This window comes from Physeter macrocephalus, chromosome 1, assembly GCF_002837175.3.
Source record: "Physeter macrocephalus isolate SW-GA chromosome 1, ASM283717v5, whole genome shotgun sequence".
Taxonomy (NCBI): Eukaryota; Metazoa; Chordata; class Mammalia; order Artiodactyla; family Physeteridae; genus Physeter; species Physeter macrocephalus.
This window is the reverse complement of record NC_041214.2, coordinates 63,625,999-63,642,394: the sequence shown is the minus strand read 5'-3', so window position 1 is coordinate 63,642,394 and position 16,396 is coordinate 63,625,999. Positions and strand designations below refer to the sequence as shown.

The window sequence follows — 16,396 nt, the reverse complement described above, 5'->3', positions numbered from 1 at the left end:
GAACCCACACCCCCTGCAATGGAAGGCAAAGTCTTAACCACTGGACCACCAGGGAAGTCCCTGTTTTAATTATTTTTAAAATTTATATTTTAAAATAATAAGAAAATAGTTCCTTCTTCTAGTGACATTAAAAGGGAAACTGCTTACCTTAAAGCAATTTTTCTTTCAAAATATCCTCAAGGTTACTAGTATGAGGGGGTGAGGATTGGGAGAGTATATTTTAGAATTAAATCAGAAGAGAAGAAAAGGCTCCCACTGAATTTCCCTGGCAAAGAACAAGCGTGACATTATCTTTTTTGAATGCAAGGAGAAAAAATTAGTATGATCAGATGTCATCAAAATATGACTTCCTTATTAAGGTCCACACGTAGTTAAAATTAACACATATGTAAGCACATCTGCAAACAATAGGGAATTTTCAGAAACCTTATTTTTCAAGAGCTGTAAAATATTTATCAGAAAATACAAATATTTTTAAAACATCTGTGTAATCCTTTAAAAATCATAAGTACATACATCCTAAAGAGACTCAATGAAGGAGTCATGATTTATCAACTGCCACTCCTTAAGTTCCAGGAACTAAAACATTTAAGGGAGTTTCTTATAAATAACTCTCCAAGTAATTGGAAAGCACCATGTTCATATACCCCACAATCACCAGATCCTTATTATAGTACCAAAGCTAAAAATAAGCTGCAAAATAAAAGATATTACTTCTAAAGGTACAAAACAAATCACGCTTGGAAGATTCTTTTTTTTTCCTGGTTTTAACTTCAGTGTTGGCATAAATTAGCTTACCACTGGTCTTCAACAGAATACAATCTGCTTCACCACAAAGATGCCCAAAATGGCAAATTTAGATATAGTTTTAGCTGAATTTTTAAAAAAAAGGGGAAAAAAAGCATTTTTAACTTTGCTTCAGCAGTCAAACAGTTTTAAGCATTCATTATGTTCCTATGCTCTAAAATATAGAATCTGAAGTTTTTCCTTAGGACTAATTGCTTTTAAAAATAAACCTGAAAAAGAACCATATTCAGTCCTTCTGCTATCTCAACATAAGCTTCTCTCCTAAATTAAATATAGTACAATCAGAAAAAAAAAAAGTTTTGTAGGCAGGATTATCCATGGATGGTAAAACCACTGGGTCAAAGGTTTTGAGGAAATATTCATACAATCTCAAAGTATCCCCCCTCAAATTAATTGTTAATTATAAGAAAACCATAATGAAACTTCCATTTTTAAAAATCAAGGAGATAGGGCTTCCCTGGTGGTGCAGTGGTTGAGAATCCGCCTGCCAATGCAGGGGACACGAGTTCGTCCCCTGGTCTGGGAAGATCCCACATGCCGCGGAGCGGCTAGGCCCGTGAGCCATGGCCGCTGAGCCTGCGCATCCGGAGCCTGTGCTCCGCAAAGGGAGAGGCCACAACAGTGAGAAAAAAAAAAACCGCAAAAAAAAAAAAAAAAAAATCAAGGAGATAGAAAACTGACTTGAAAAGAATAACTGTGAAATATGAATTTGACAAGAAAAAAAGTAATCTTAAAAAGCCCCATCAATACAGTAAAAGGGTAAAGGGAAATTTCTCTGAAGGGTAAGACTCAGCTTTGTCTTATGTTTTACAAAGCCTCGAAGTTATCATCCATAAAATGGAGATAATGATATCTACCTCTCAATATTGTTAAAAAAAAAAAGTTAGCATTTTTTGCCAATTGTATTTGCAAAAATTTAAAAGACCAATAACATGCAATGGGAGCATAAGGAAAATGCTTCATTTGTACACTTGCTGGGAATGTCAACTGATACATTTTTGGAGGATAATATCAAGTTTTAAAGCAGGCATATCTTTGACCATGTTTGCAAAAATACATATTAACTATAAGGATGTTCCTTCAACATGATTTGACAAAGCGATTTAATGAAAGTTCATTAATCAGAAAAAAAGATTAAATGAATTATGATATAACAATACTATGGAACACTATGTACCAATTATAATGAAAGAGGTGGATTGCTCTATCTATCTGTATGTATCTACCTATTTATCTGTCTACCCTGACATGGAAAAATGACCATGAATGAAAAATCTCAAGTTAAATAAACATGTATAGAAATATGAACCCATTTATTGGAAAAATAAAAGGGTGTGTCTGTGTGTATACACACACCTACACTTACAGATATATTGATATGATGTAGAATATCCTCAACTGTTAACAATGGCTATCCCTACGAAGAGGGGGCGAGAGGCTACTTTATATATCTCTGGGTTTTTGTTTTTGTTTTTGTTTTTGTTTTTGTGGTATGCGGGCCTCTCACTGTTGTGGCCTCTCCCGTTGCGGAGCACAGGCTCCGGACGCGCAGGCTCAGCGGCCATGGCTCACGGGACCAGCCGCTCCACGGCACGTGGGATCCTCCCGGACCGGGGCACGAACCCGTGTCCCCTGCATCGGCAGGCGGACTCTCAACCACTGAGCCACCAGGGAAGCCCTATATCTCTGTATTTTTAAAATTTAGCTTTCGTGCCTTGTCTTTGTGATCTGTATTTGGCCATTGGTGGCATTTTTGTTCCTATCATCATTCTCAGCAATGCTCCTACATAGGTTTGCTGTCATGCAGAGTGCTGGGGACACAGAGCAGGCACACAAAAAACAGTTGTTCAGTTAATTCTGGACATTTCCGCCTGGATGCTCCCAAAGCACCCTGAGTTCAAAATTTGATTACTTGTTCCAGGTAATTAATTACCCTCTCTAATAAATATCTTTCTTTTCTATTCCCTAGTCTCTCCAAATGAGAAATCCATGTCTGACTCAGACCCTCTCTCTTCTCCACAGGCAATCATTCTCTAATTCATATTGACTCTACCCACTAAAATCGCCATTGAATCCATATCCTCTTTTCCAACTCCTCAGAATCTCTCACTTGGACTACTTCCAAAGCCTCCAGATTAGTCTCATCCATTGCTAATTCGTCTACTATACTGGTTCCAAGAGTGATCTTTCTAAAATAAAAATCTAAATCGTGCATCCCTCTTACTTAAAACCTTCACCAACGAGAAAAAGTCTGAAGCCCAAAGTATGATATTCGAGAGTCTTCATGATCTAGTGCTTGTGAACCTTCTTATTAGCTCACTTCTCATCAGTGCCCACTTCACACTTTATGTCCTAATGAGGAATGACTATGGGACTAATGACTATACTGATCTTAATTCTCCAAACATATCATGCAGCTGTGCAATGCCGGGAATGACCTCCCACCCAACATCATAATCCACCAGGCAAACCTACTTATCCTTTAAAAGCATCAAACAACATTTCATCCTCTTGGAGGGCTTCCCTCACCCCAAACTTCTCCCCAATAGCCATCCTAGCACGTACCTTACACACACACACACACACACACACACACACACACATCCCTTTATTAACTTTTTAAAGTCTTTCCTCCCACAAGTCTCTTGGTTCCTCAAGGGCAGAGCCTTGTATTATCGACTCTACATCCTCTGTGCCCACCCCCATACCATGTGCCTGGCTTATAGTAGTTGTTCAACAATATTTATTAAACTGAGTTTAAACACACTTTGGTAAAATGTGAAATCCTAAACAAGACTGGAATGGTTAAAATCATGTTTTAATTAGGCTCATTTCAACCATAAAAAAAAACAAACACTCAAGTTACTTTAATAAGAGGTTTGGGAGCTGTATTAGAAAGCTATCCAGGAAATTTTTTTCTGTAGAGAGCTGCTTTTTTCTCCTCCGTTTCCTCAGCCCTTCAGTTTGCACATGGGTGATCCTGGCCTCACCAGCCTCTCCCGAAACTCTTCAGCTTCAGTCCTCACTGCTAAGAAGCAATTTATCTCCACATTATCTAATCCAACTTTCTGAGAGGGTTGTTTTGGTTTTGGCACGAGGCCACCATGTCCCTTCTTTCTCTCTGGTGAAGCTACGGATCTGCTGCCCTATGGTTAGGTGACATGCCAGAAGCTCCATGACCAATGACTCACATTCCCCAACTTTCAACTTAATATATCATTTTTATTTCCTTAGAACCATTGCTAAAGTAATCACTAAAATTATTTTGCAATACTTTTAAAAACAAGTCTTGCCAAGACTTGTTCACAGTGAGAAAAATCCTGCATACTTCATCACTGAACCAGCTATACTTTCCAAATATGCAAGGAGTTCATCCCTTTTTATTTGTAGATGTTCACAGAAAGAATCCTCTGGATTCAAAACTGCTCAACAGCACTGGTTTAAAAAGCTTTTTTACAAGCCTTTTGCAAAATTTCTCTTACATTTATAACGTAAAGAAATGAGTAATCCAGGCATTCCTTGTTAAATTTTACCCTGTAATATCAAGTAACTTTATAGAATGATAGCACACACAATGGCAATCTACGACTAACCCACAAAACCTGTTTCTCCTCCTCCAAACTAACACCACAAGGTAATAATTGAAGGAAGGCAGGCCACTCATTGACAAGCTCCTGTGGTGAGGAAAGAGGAGTACAGGCCAGGAGACAGGCACTCTTAGGTGGTCTCCAATAAAATCAGATTCTCAGTGCTATTAATCTCCTGAATATAAATTAGAAAAAGGCTAATTAAATATCTGTTGTATCTAGGGAGACATCACAGTTGCACTAAGAACAAATTTAACAGCATGAGAACACTAAACACATCATTGAAAAGAGACGGCAATTCATTCACTAAAATATTCTGGCTATTCTGAGATTTCAATATTCACTGGAAAGAAATATTGTTAGAAGGAGATGGGGGAAAGTTGATAACGGCTGTTCAGATGGTCTGAAGGAAAAGAAACTTTTTCAAATGCAGATTGTCCTTACATTTCTTGATAGTAAAGGAAGAATTTTCTACTTTAAAATCAGGCAGGTGTTCTACTTAGCCAACCTGTTTATTAACTATCCTCCTTGGTGACTCATTTTAGTTTCATTTGTAGTAATGGGCAGCTGACTGTAATATCATAACCATCAGTTTAGACTATTGTTAATAAACCTATAATCTTAACAGATCTAATTTCAGAGGACAGAAATTGGTACAATTTAGAGTGCTGATGTTGTCTTTAAATGAGGCTTGGAATGAAGGCACTAATAGAAAGTTTTCATTGAATAAAAGCACTAAAGGGCAAGGGGTTGATTCATTACTTAGCAAAATTCATAGGTTTTTAAAAACAAGCAAAGAAAATGTTAACTTGAATATCTTGGAGACATTTTAGTCAAGCAGTAAAAGGGTTATAAGTCCTTATGCTCTTTTATTTATTTTTTAAAAATTTATTTATTTTTTAAAGGGAACTTTTTATTTATGTTTGGCTGCATTGGGTCTTCGTTGCTGTGCACGGGCTTTCTCTAGTTGCCACGAGCGGGGGCTACTCTTCCTTGCGGTGCATGGGCTTCTCATTGCAGAGGCTTCTCTTGTTGCGGAGCACAGGCTCTAGGTGTGCGGGCTTCAGTAGTTGTGGCATGCAGGCTCAGTAGTTGTGGCTTGCAGGCTCTAGAGCGTAGACTCAGTAGTTGTGGCACACGGGCTTAGTTGCTCTGCGGCATGTGGGATCTTCCCAGCCCAGGGCTGGAACTCGTATCCCCTGCATTGGCAGGCAGATTCTTAACCACTGCACCACCAGGGAAACCGTCCTTATCCTCTTTAAAAATAATAATAATTGGAGCAATAAACAAAGAAAATATGATATGATACCTACATTCTAAAGACTGATTTCTTTCCAAAGGAGAAGCTTACAATGATTTTAATTTACTAACTAGGCCTATTTACAGTTGTCAAACTAATAAAAATAGGAAAAAAGGAAGAAGCACTAGTTTCTTCGTGTTTCATAGTTGGAATCATTGGAAACTACCTAAATTTAATAAGTCCAAAATTTATATTATTTAAAGTCAGAAAGGTAAACTGGAGAACTAAAAATTATACTGTAACAATCAAAACTTGAGAGGCATCAGGGAGCGAGGAAGCAAAATGTAGTGTGCATCCAATTTCGCATCTTTCAGAGGAAGGAATCAATAGATACCATGTAAAGTTAGTAAATCACGAAACGGAAGTATAACTTTTAAAGTAATACAGGCAACCTCCAGAAGAACAACAAATAAACTATCAATAGTAATTACCTCTGAAGGTTGGGAGGACTGAATGGGGAACACTTTTTATTTTATACTTCTGAACAATTTGCACTTTCCTACCACGTGTGTATATTTATTTTTTAATCTAGTTTTTTAAACTGTCAGTAATCAGACACTATTTAGGCCACCATGTCCCTTCTTTCTCTCTGGTGAAGCTACGGATCTGCTGCCCTATGGTTAGGTGACATGCCAGAAGCTCCATGACCAATGACTCACATTCCCCAACTTTCAACTTAATATATCATTTTTATTTCCTTAGAACCATTGCTAAAGTAATCACTAAAATTATTTTGCAATACTTTTAAAAACAAGTCTTGCCAAGACTTGTTCACAGTGAGAAAAATCCTGCATACTTCATCACTGAACCAGCTATACTTTCCAAATATGCAAGGAGTTCATCCCTTTTTATTTGTAGATGTTCACAGAAAGAATCCTCTGGATTCAAAACTGCTCAACAGCACTGGTTTAAAAAGCTTTTTTACAAGCCTTTTGCAAAATTTCTCTTACATTTATAACGTAAAGAAATGAGTAATCCAGGCATTCCTTGTTAAATTTTACCCTGTAATATCAAGTAACTTTATAGAATGATAGCACACACAATGGCAATCTACGACTAACCCACAAAACCTGTTTCTCCTCCTCCAAACTAACACCACAAGGTAATAATTGAAGGAAGGCAGGCCACTCATTGACAAGCTCCTGTGGTGAGGAAAGAGGAGTACAGGCCAGGAGACAGGCACTCTTAGGTGGTCTCCAATAAAATCAGATTCTCAGTGCTATTAATCTCCTGAATATAAATTAGAAAAAGGCTAATTAAATATCTGTTGTATCTAGGGAGACATCACAGTTGCACTAAGAACAAATTTAACAGCATGAGAACACTAAACACATCATTGAAAAGAGACGGCAATTCATTCACTAAAATATTCTGGCTATTCTGAGATTTCAATATTCACTGGAAAGAAATATTGTTAGAAGGAGATGGGGGAAAGTTGATAACGGCTGTTCAGATGGTCTGAAGGAAAAGAAACTTTTTCAAATGCAGATTGTCCTTACATTTCTTGATAGTAAAGGAAGAATTTTCTACTTTAAAATCAGGCAGGTGTTCTACTTAGCCAACCTGTTTATTAACTATCCTCCTTGGTGACTCATTTTAGTTTCATTTGTAGTAATGGGCAGCTGACTGTAATATCATAACCATCAGTTTAGACTATTGTTAATAAACCTATAATCTTAACAGATCTAATTTCAGAGGACAGAAATTGGTACAATTTAGAGTGCTGATGTTGTCTTTAAATGAGGCTTGGAATGAAGGCACTAATAGAAAGTTTTCATTGAATAAAAGCACTAAAGGGCAAGGGGTTGATTCATTACTTAGCAAAATTCATAGGTTTTTAAAAACAAGCAAAGAAAATGTTAACTTGAATATCTTGGAGACGTTTTAGTCAAGCAGTAAAAGGGTTATAAGTCCTTATGCTCTTTTATTTATTTTTTAAAAATTTATTTATTTTTTAAAGGGAACTTTTTATTTATGTTTGGCTGCATTGGGTCTTCGTTGCTGTGCACGGGCTTTCTCTAGTTGCCACGAGCGGGGGCTACTCTTCCTTGCGGTGCATGGGCTTCTCATTGCAGAGGCTTCTCTTGTTGCGGAGCACAGGCTCTAGGTGTGCGGGCTTCAGTAGTTGTGGCATGCAGGCTCAGTAGTTGTGGCTTGCAGGCTCTAGAGCGTAGACTCAGTAGTTGTGGCACACGGGCTTAGTTGCTCTGCGGCATGTGGGATCTTCCCAGCCCAGGGCTGGAACTCGTATCCCCTGCATTGGCAGGCAGATTCTTAACCACTGCACCACCAGGGAAACCGTCCTTATCCTCTTTAAAAATAATAATAATTGGAGCAATAAACAAAGAAAATATGATATGATACCTACATTCTAAAGACTGATTTCTTTCCAAAGGAGAAGCTTACAATGATTTTAATTTACTAACTAGGCCTATTTACAGTTGTCAAACTAATAAAAATAGGAAAAAAGGAAGAAGCACTAGTTTCTTCGTGTTTCATAGTTGGAATCATTGGAAACTACCTAAATTTAATAAGTCCAAAATTTATATTATTTAAAGTCAGAAAGGTAAACTGGAGAACTAAAAATTATACTGTAACAATCAAAACTTGAGAGGCATCAGGGAGCGAGGAAGCAAAATGTAGTGTGCATCCAATTTCGCATCTTTCAGAGGAAGGAATCAATAGATACCATGTAAAGTTAGTAAATCACGAAACGGAAGTATAACTTTTAAAGTAATACAGGCAACCTCCAGAAGAACAACAAATAAACTATCAATAGTAATTACCTCTGAAGGTTGGGAGGACTGAATGGGGAACACTTTTTATTTTATACTTCTGAACAATTTGCACTTTCCTACCACGTGTGTATATTTATTTTTTAATCTAGTTTTTTAAACTGTCAGTAATCAGACACTATTTAAAAAAAAAATGTACTATATTTCATTCTCTGTACCTAACAACACACAGACCGTCAACTATAAAATGGAACACATTCTAAAGTGAAATATCTCATCTATCAAATTAAAGGTAAGGTAAAGGAAGCAAAGCTTTTTTTCCCACAGTGCAAAGTGCGTAGCTATTGTTTGAAAATCAAGACTTCTCTGATCAATTTAAGCAAAAACACTGTTACTGTCCAAAATAACTCCTCTAAACTACTCCTGAATACAGTCAAGCTAATGAACAGAGAGAGGTCAGAGGCTTCACCGCAGCAAACAAACTAGGAAGTCCTTACATCAAATCAGTAAGACATTTAGGGGCTTGTATTTTCTTTGAAATCAAAACAAGAGAGGCATTTTGAAAGTTTGCTATCTTCACTGATCCTCTAAGGAATGTAAAAGTATGTACTGCAGTTTCAAACCTCCTAGGGCTTGAGTTTTTTAAAGCAATTTGCTTCTGCTTGAACAAGCAGTAAGACAGGCCACAGTGGTTGGGTGTTCTGTTAACCCTTAGTTTCAAACCTTTATGCTCACACTAACAGTTCAACTTTCTAATGTTCCCAAATATAGTTATCTCAAAGAAATTTCAAACCACAGTCATACTACAGAATATGATTTAATACACTGATTTTAGGACTGGATTATTTCTGGTAACCACAATAGTTATAACTTAGGTAATAACATGAGTAAAGATCACAGATTTTAAAACTGTGCCTATGCTCACCCTCTTCTCTTCTTGCAATATCTCACCGTATCGGACAGTCCTTGAAGCAACACTGACAAAGAAGCGTTCACAAATTTTAATTTACACATATACAACCTAATCTTGGCGAGACGTAAGTACCTAATGCATATCCCTGAAAACGCATCAACTTTACTCAGATAATAACTCCTACGTCTAATATACTGGCAGCCTGACCACAGTCCAGATACACATCGCGAGCTCTTTTATGTGATAAAGACAAACCTGACTTAGAGAACCAGAGGCTTTAGGCCTGCTGGTAATCAAAACGGTCAACAGCAATCCTGTCTTTTAAACCCATGGTAAACTTAGTTAACTAAGGCATCACTCAGCATCAACTCTCAACCCCCAATACATCCAGACTTAAAGACGTAAAGCTCTTGTAAATCTCTTGGTAGGCGAGTCTCACGGACCCACCAGGTGGACCTACTTACTCCAAGGCTCCTCCCTCGGACCCTGCTCAGGACCCTCAGCCGCGCGATTCCAGGGCGCCCTGCGCCACACCTTGGGGGTGCCGCAATCCAGTGCCCCGTGCTCCTCCCCCGACCACTCGGTCACCCATCCCGAGTCCCCCGACTAGCCCGCCCAGCCCATCCCTTCCACATCTCCAGCCCCACACCCGCCCCCCCCCTCCAGTTCCAGGGCGCCCTGCGCCACACCTTGGGGGTGCCGCAATCCAGTGCCCCGTGCTCCTCCCCCGACCACTCGGTCACCCATCCCGAGTCCCCCGACTAGCCCGCCCAGCCCATCCCTTCCACATCTCCAGCCCCACACCCGCCCCCCCCTCCAGGCCAAGTCCAGCTGGCCTCTCCCCTTCCCTCTCACCCCCACCCCCACCCCACACACTCACCCGCGATAGTAGGCTTTCACCCGGACCTGGTGAGAATGGTCCCCGCTGCCGCCGCCGCCTGCGATCGGGTGAGACATGGTACTGCTGTCTCTCTGGGTCGGCATCTCCTTCCTCCCCCGCCTCAACGCTGGAGGCCGAGGGTGCGAGGGGCGCACCGGGCGCCGTAGGGGACTCCGCAGCCCGAGTTTCTCCCGGAGCCGCGGCTGCCCGCTCGCCTACCTGTCCTCCACGCCCGCGGCGCGGGCCCAGAGGTCGCCTCGCCGGGGCAGCCGGAACCGCACGGCTCCCCCCACCGCCAGCGGCCGACACTGCCTCTGCTGCCGCCGGGGCCCAGCACGCCTCCCACCTCCGCCCCTCCCACCTCACTCGCTCCAAAGGCCCACATTCCGGGGGAGGGCGGGTGCAACCATCGATCCAACTCAAGAAGCCCGGCTGAACCATTCTTACGGGGGCAAGGAAAAGGGGAGGGGGGGGATGCTGAGCATCACAAAAAACTTGCCGGCAGGGGGCCTATTGTGGGCTGTAACTGAGAAAATGTGAAGGCTGAGGTAACTATATTTCTGTAAAAAGCCCCTCCCTACAAGGAAAATGGTGGGGGACAAATTCTGCGGCATCTCACCCCAGTTTCCTATCTTGGTCGCGTCCGCGTGGGACTCGGAGTAGATTTGCCGGGCGGGTTTCTGGGACTTGGAGGCCCCATGGGATTCTGGGACTTGAGGTTCTTTACGTGTAGAGCGTCCCGCCTTCTCGCTGACCGTCTGTCTCCAGCTTGTGACCCGGGAGCCGTCGGCGTGGAAGTCCTGAATCCACCGTGGGCACCTGAGGACACTGGAAATGATTGGGGTTCGTCACAATCTAGACTTTGTTCTCTGGTGAATTCTTACAATTGCATAAATCATCTCAATCATACAGTACCTTTTCTGGAAAGAAGAATTCGGTTACCTGCCCAGCATAGCCTCTTTTATGAAAAGAATTTAGTATAATATATGTAACAAATGTAATAATGAATGTAATAAAGGAAGAAACTCAACTAGGAGGTATGATGGAAGATTGACTTTTCTTCCTTTGCCGCTCCCCATATCTTGTCCCTTGTATATTGCCATTGCATGGAACAGGTGCACAATGAACATCTAGTCAATCAGTCAACCCATCCAACTATCCATGCATCGGCATTTTTTAACATCGTTAAAACATTGTTAACATCGACTGTTTTCCATAGTGGCTGTGCCGATTTACAGTCCCATCCTAATTTCATTTTTTATTATTCATTGCTAGTGTATAGAAATACAATTGATTTTGTATATATCTTTAATCCTACAAGTTTGCTGAACTCATTAGTTCTAATAGTGTCTCAGTGGATTCCTTAGAATTTCCTATGTGCAAGATTTTGCCATTTTAGAATACAGATTGATCTACATCTTCCTTTCCAATCTGGATGTCTTTTATTTTTCTTGCCTGATTGCATTAGATAGAACTTCTAGTATTATGTTGAATAAAGAGGAGTCTGTTAACATTCTTGTATTGTTCTCAGTCTTATGTGGATAGTTTTCAGTCTTTCACCATTAAATGTGATTATTGCTTTAGTTTTTTTGTAGATGCCCTTTATCAGGTTGAGAAAGTTCCATTCTATTCCTAGTTTGTTGCCTATTTTTATTATGAAGGGTGTTGGGTTTTATTTAGTGCCTTTTCTGTGTCTGTCGAGATTATCATGTGGTTTTGTGCTTTATTCTACTGGTGTGATATGTTACATTAACTTTTAGATGTAAGCCAGTCTTGCATTCCTGGGAAAAATCCCTCTTGGTTATAACATATAATCCTTTTTATACGTTGTTAGATTCGGTTTGTTAATATTTTCTTGAGGAATTTTGAATCTATACTCATAAGCACGGTTTCCTTTAGTTCTTTAGACATGTTTATAACAGCTGCTTTGAAGTCTTTGTGTGCTAAGTCCAACATATGGGTCCTCTTAAAGACAGTTTCTGTGCGTATGGGTCCCATTGCCTGTTTCTTTGTATGTCTCATAAGTTTTTTTGTTGCAAACTGTACATTTCCATGGTAGCAACTCTGAAGACCTATCCAAACTGGCTCTAGGTCTGGTTGTTTATTTGTGAGTTGGCCAGATTTGGTCAATAGACTTGTTTCCTCCACAGTGTGCAGCCTCTAATGTCTCTCCTCAGAAGGTGCAACTTTGGCATGCACACCGTCACCCTGACTCCTTGTCCCTCCCCTGGGGGATGACAGTGGTTTTAGTCAGGTTCTCTTTGACTGTCTCTTTTCCTCATCTCCCTATCAAGCTTTTGGCTAGTTTACCTTTATGGATATAGCTCCCAGCTGTTAGCCTCCACTAATTGGCAACTGATTGCTCCAGTGTTTTTGACAGTGCCCTGGGGCATAAAATTGTTCCACAGTCTGATCCAATGGTCGTTTTTTATTTATAATTTTCACCAGTTATGATGGTTTCATTGGGGAGAGTATACAGGGAGCTCCTCATGTTTCCTTTCTGGAAGTGCTCTGACATTAATTTTTAAAGTCAGTGTGATGCAGTTAAAATAGATACAGGGGCTTCCTTGGTGGTGCAGTGGTTAAGAATCCGCCTGCCAATGCAGGGGACACGGGTTCGAGCCCTGGTCGGGAAGATCCCACATGCCGCAGAGCAACTAAGCCCGTGCGCCACAACTACTGAGTGTGCACTCTAGAGCCCACGAGCCACAACTACTGAGCCCACGTGCCACAACTACTGAAGCCCACGCACCTAGAGCCCGTGCTCCGCAACAAGAGAAACCACTGCAATGAGAAGCCCGCGCACCGCAATGAAGAGTAGTCCCCACTCGCCGCAACTAGAGAAAAGCGTGTGTGCAGCAACAAAGACCCAACACAGCAAAAAATAAAATAAATAAAATTTAAAAATAAAAAATATAAGTAAATAAAATAGATACAAGGCACAGACAGTTAAGCATATACGATAATCAGGGCACAGAAATAATGTCATTTTTAGTAACAAAATATGAGAAACTAGAAAACAGGACTCTGTAAAAGGGTTTAAAAGGAACCTGGCATCACATTAATCATATCTTTAGGAAAATCTGGCTTCCTTTCTACAGATTGAGCTGCTCTGACAAGAAAATGTCTCCTCAGAATAGGTAGGCCTTTATATTCAATATTAACTAGCCTCACCAGTGTGTCCTGCAGCCAAGATCACATATGAAAATTTGTTTTTCATGTTCTTTATGCCATCTAATAAATCCTGCTGCTGGATCTTTGATGCCTGTTTGTCACCTGAGAATCACATGATACAAAATGGGAAGTCAATCGTAAACATTGTGAAAAAGCCTCCCACAGCCCATTTTCTTTCTGTTGTACTTAAAATGGTGCTTACTAGTACCTTCAACTTTGGGTAAGCCTGCCTCCCTTCACCTAGCATTCTTCTGTGGTTTCATTAAGCGTTTGATCATGTCACTAAAATGAGAGAAGAGTGTTTCAACTGCAAGTCCTGATCATTTGGAGGGACTCTGTGACCTGTAGAGATAATATTGGGCTCTGAGCTAAATTATACTTACTTTTGGCTAACTATGATGACTTGAATAGAAAAAAAATTAATTAATGCTCAAATCCACCAGCTTAAGGGATTTAAAATATTTCTGGCCAACATTCTCTCATTTTGTCATTATCAGAGTGCTTGTCCCAATGTGGAGCAAAGAAATAAACTGCTTGGTGAATGGAATGAGATAATAAATAGTAGACACATGTCCTGTGTAATCATGTCCTAGTAGTATTACATTAATTGTTTTACTTAACCTTCAACAGCAAAAGTTGTGACCCAAACTCCTGATTGGAGTCCTGACAGCTGTTAGTAAGAGTTTAGTTTTTATTCTGTTAATTAACCTTACTGAGCTGGCATAGATAGGAAACAATACCCCCGTGACTCCCTTTCCCACTTCTTTCTCCTGTGCCCTCTCACTGCCCCATTGACATCGCCAGCTTTATCTGGGTACTCCCTTCACTCCAGCCACATACACTCATTTCCATTGCAGTTCCCCAATCTCACTCCCACAGTACAGATAATGACATACAGCAGTTTGAGCCTTAAGTTATTTTGCCTTTGAAATAAAATGTCTTTGTTTTAATGAACTATCAGTGGAGAGTTCCATTAAGCTGAAGAGTCAGCAAAATAAATAAATAAAATAATATAATATAATATAAAACATTCACTTGATGAAAGTCACTGAATAGCCAAAGATGTCTGAGAAACCTCAACATAATTAACTCCTATGGGGTTAGTTGGTGCAGGCATTATGCTCTCCCCTTCTTTTCAAGAAAGTTCCAATCCAGATAGGATCTCAGGACATGTACCAATAAAGAGAAAAAATGCAAAATGGGAAACTGTGCGCCAGTAAGTGACAAAGAATAATTGCAACAGCTCCCGAGTGCTACCTCATCTTCTTCAGGAACCAGAAGAACCCACTTGTGTCTGGCTTAACTGAAAGGCACAAAGTTGACTAGTAAAATGTCAGGTTGAAAAAGCCTCCATCAAAACACACAAACTCCTTTTAGAAGTATTTGTTTAATGATGTTGGTGCACCAAGTATGCTGTCCCTAACAGCACTCAGCCATTAAATGTAAGCTACCCTCCAATTTGAAGAGGCAAACCTGTTCTTGAGAATGGCGTATCCAATTGAAAATGTAAACCTTATCTAATAAATTCTCCCCACTCCAGCAGCTCACCCACCCCAGCATTGGCCTCCATCAATACCCTAGTTCTCGGGGACTTTCCTGGTGTCCAATGTGTGAGACTCCACGCTCCTGATGCAGGGGGCGCGGTTTTGATCCCTTGTGGGGGAACGACATCCCGCATGCCATGCTTCTTAGCCTGCAACTAAGACCCAGCGCAGCCAAGATAAATAAATAAATATTAAAAGAAAATAATAACCTAGTTCTCTCTCACAGCCTCTGGAATACACTCCTCTCCCACACAAGGTTGCCAACCCGTCTTCACCCCTCTCACAGAGGACTAGCTCATTTTCTCTACCACCTCCACCTACTTCCTACTGGACTCAAATCTTTTCATATTGAATTTCTGCTGACCTTGAATTAAACCACATCCTGTTTTGGGCCACAGAGAAATCAAGGGGGAAAAGCAGAGCTTATAGTCTGTAATGATTTTTGGCTTCTTAATCACATGTACAATGTCAAGGGGAACAGCACTCCAGAGATAAAGCTGCCTGTTATTTCACCTGTATACCATGCTTATCACACTGTGACTTAGGCATGAGATATTCTACTGAATTGGTATGGCTTCCCATTCTGGAAACTAACAAATTATGAATCAGCCTATAATTAAATTAATAAGGACTCCAGACACTGAGACTTTTAAAGCAAAGTGACCATTATTAGGTGCCTTAAGAACAGGAATCTTACCTTCTAAGTTCTTTTTGGCACTTAGAAAATTGTTGGTATTCGATAAATATTAAATTATTTAATTTAATATTGAAATAATTTTCTGTTGGTTTATGTCCACTTAAATACTAAAATTAATCTTACTGTCATAGGAAGGAAGCTGACAACACCAAATAAGCAGAACAAGTCTTCATTTTCTGTTTGCTTTGTTAAAGCTATGACCTGAAAAATTAGTTCAACTTGCTGAGCAATCTGTTTACTCAAGTCAAATACAACTCCTAAGAAAGTGACTCTCCTTTTACCTAAGGTGGACTCTTCCAACTAGAATCACGGAATGGTTGAATTTACTAGCTGGAAGTTACTTTGTATCATCCAGGTCAGTCTTCTCAAACTTTGATAACCATACAAATTAGGCAGGGATTTTGTTAAAATGCATATTCTGATTTAAAAGATCTGATGCTGCTGGTCTCCCAAAGACAGTTTGAAGAACAAAAAATCTATGCCCCATTTTACAAATGAAGTCCAAAGAACTGAAATGACAGTGACTTTATCATTGTTCCAATGTTTTCCATTATTTAGCATAATTTTAAAATACCATGAATTTGAAACAAGGACTGAGTGATTTCTGGCAGATGAGGAAAAAAAATTAACTTCACAAAATTCTTAGTTTTGATTTGTTTTTTGTTTGTTTTCCATGATCTAACCACATGCTAAAATGCTGTGGAGATTCATTGTTATTAGAGAATCACTTTAATCCACACATAATCTGTTCTTATCATA

At 40.0% G+C, this 16,396-nt stretch overlaps 1 protein-coding gene across 1 annotated transcript in view; it reads right to left on the bottom strand.

The window, feature by feature from the left end:
- Window positions 1-10,370, bottom strand: part of PRKCI (protein kinase C iota) — a 94,457-nt gene extending 84,087 nt beyond the window's left edge. The window contains exon 1 of the mRNA XM_028491122.2: window positions 10,223-10,370. Coding sequence (XP_028346923.1) covers window positions 10,223-10,326 — 104 coding nt within the window. The 5' untranslated portion in view covers window positions 10,327-10,370. The remainder of the gene's footprint in view (window positions 1-10,222) is intronic.
- Between the last annotated feature and the right edge of the window lie 6,026 nt (window positions 10,371-16,396).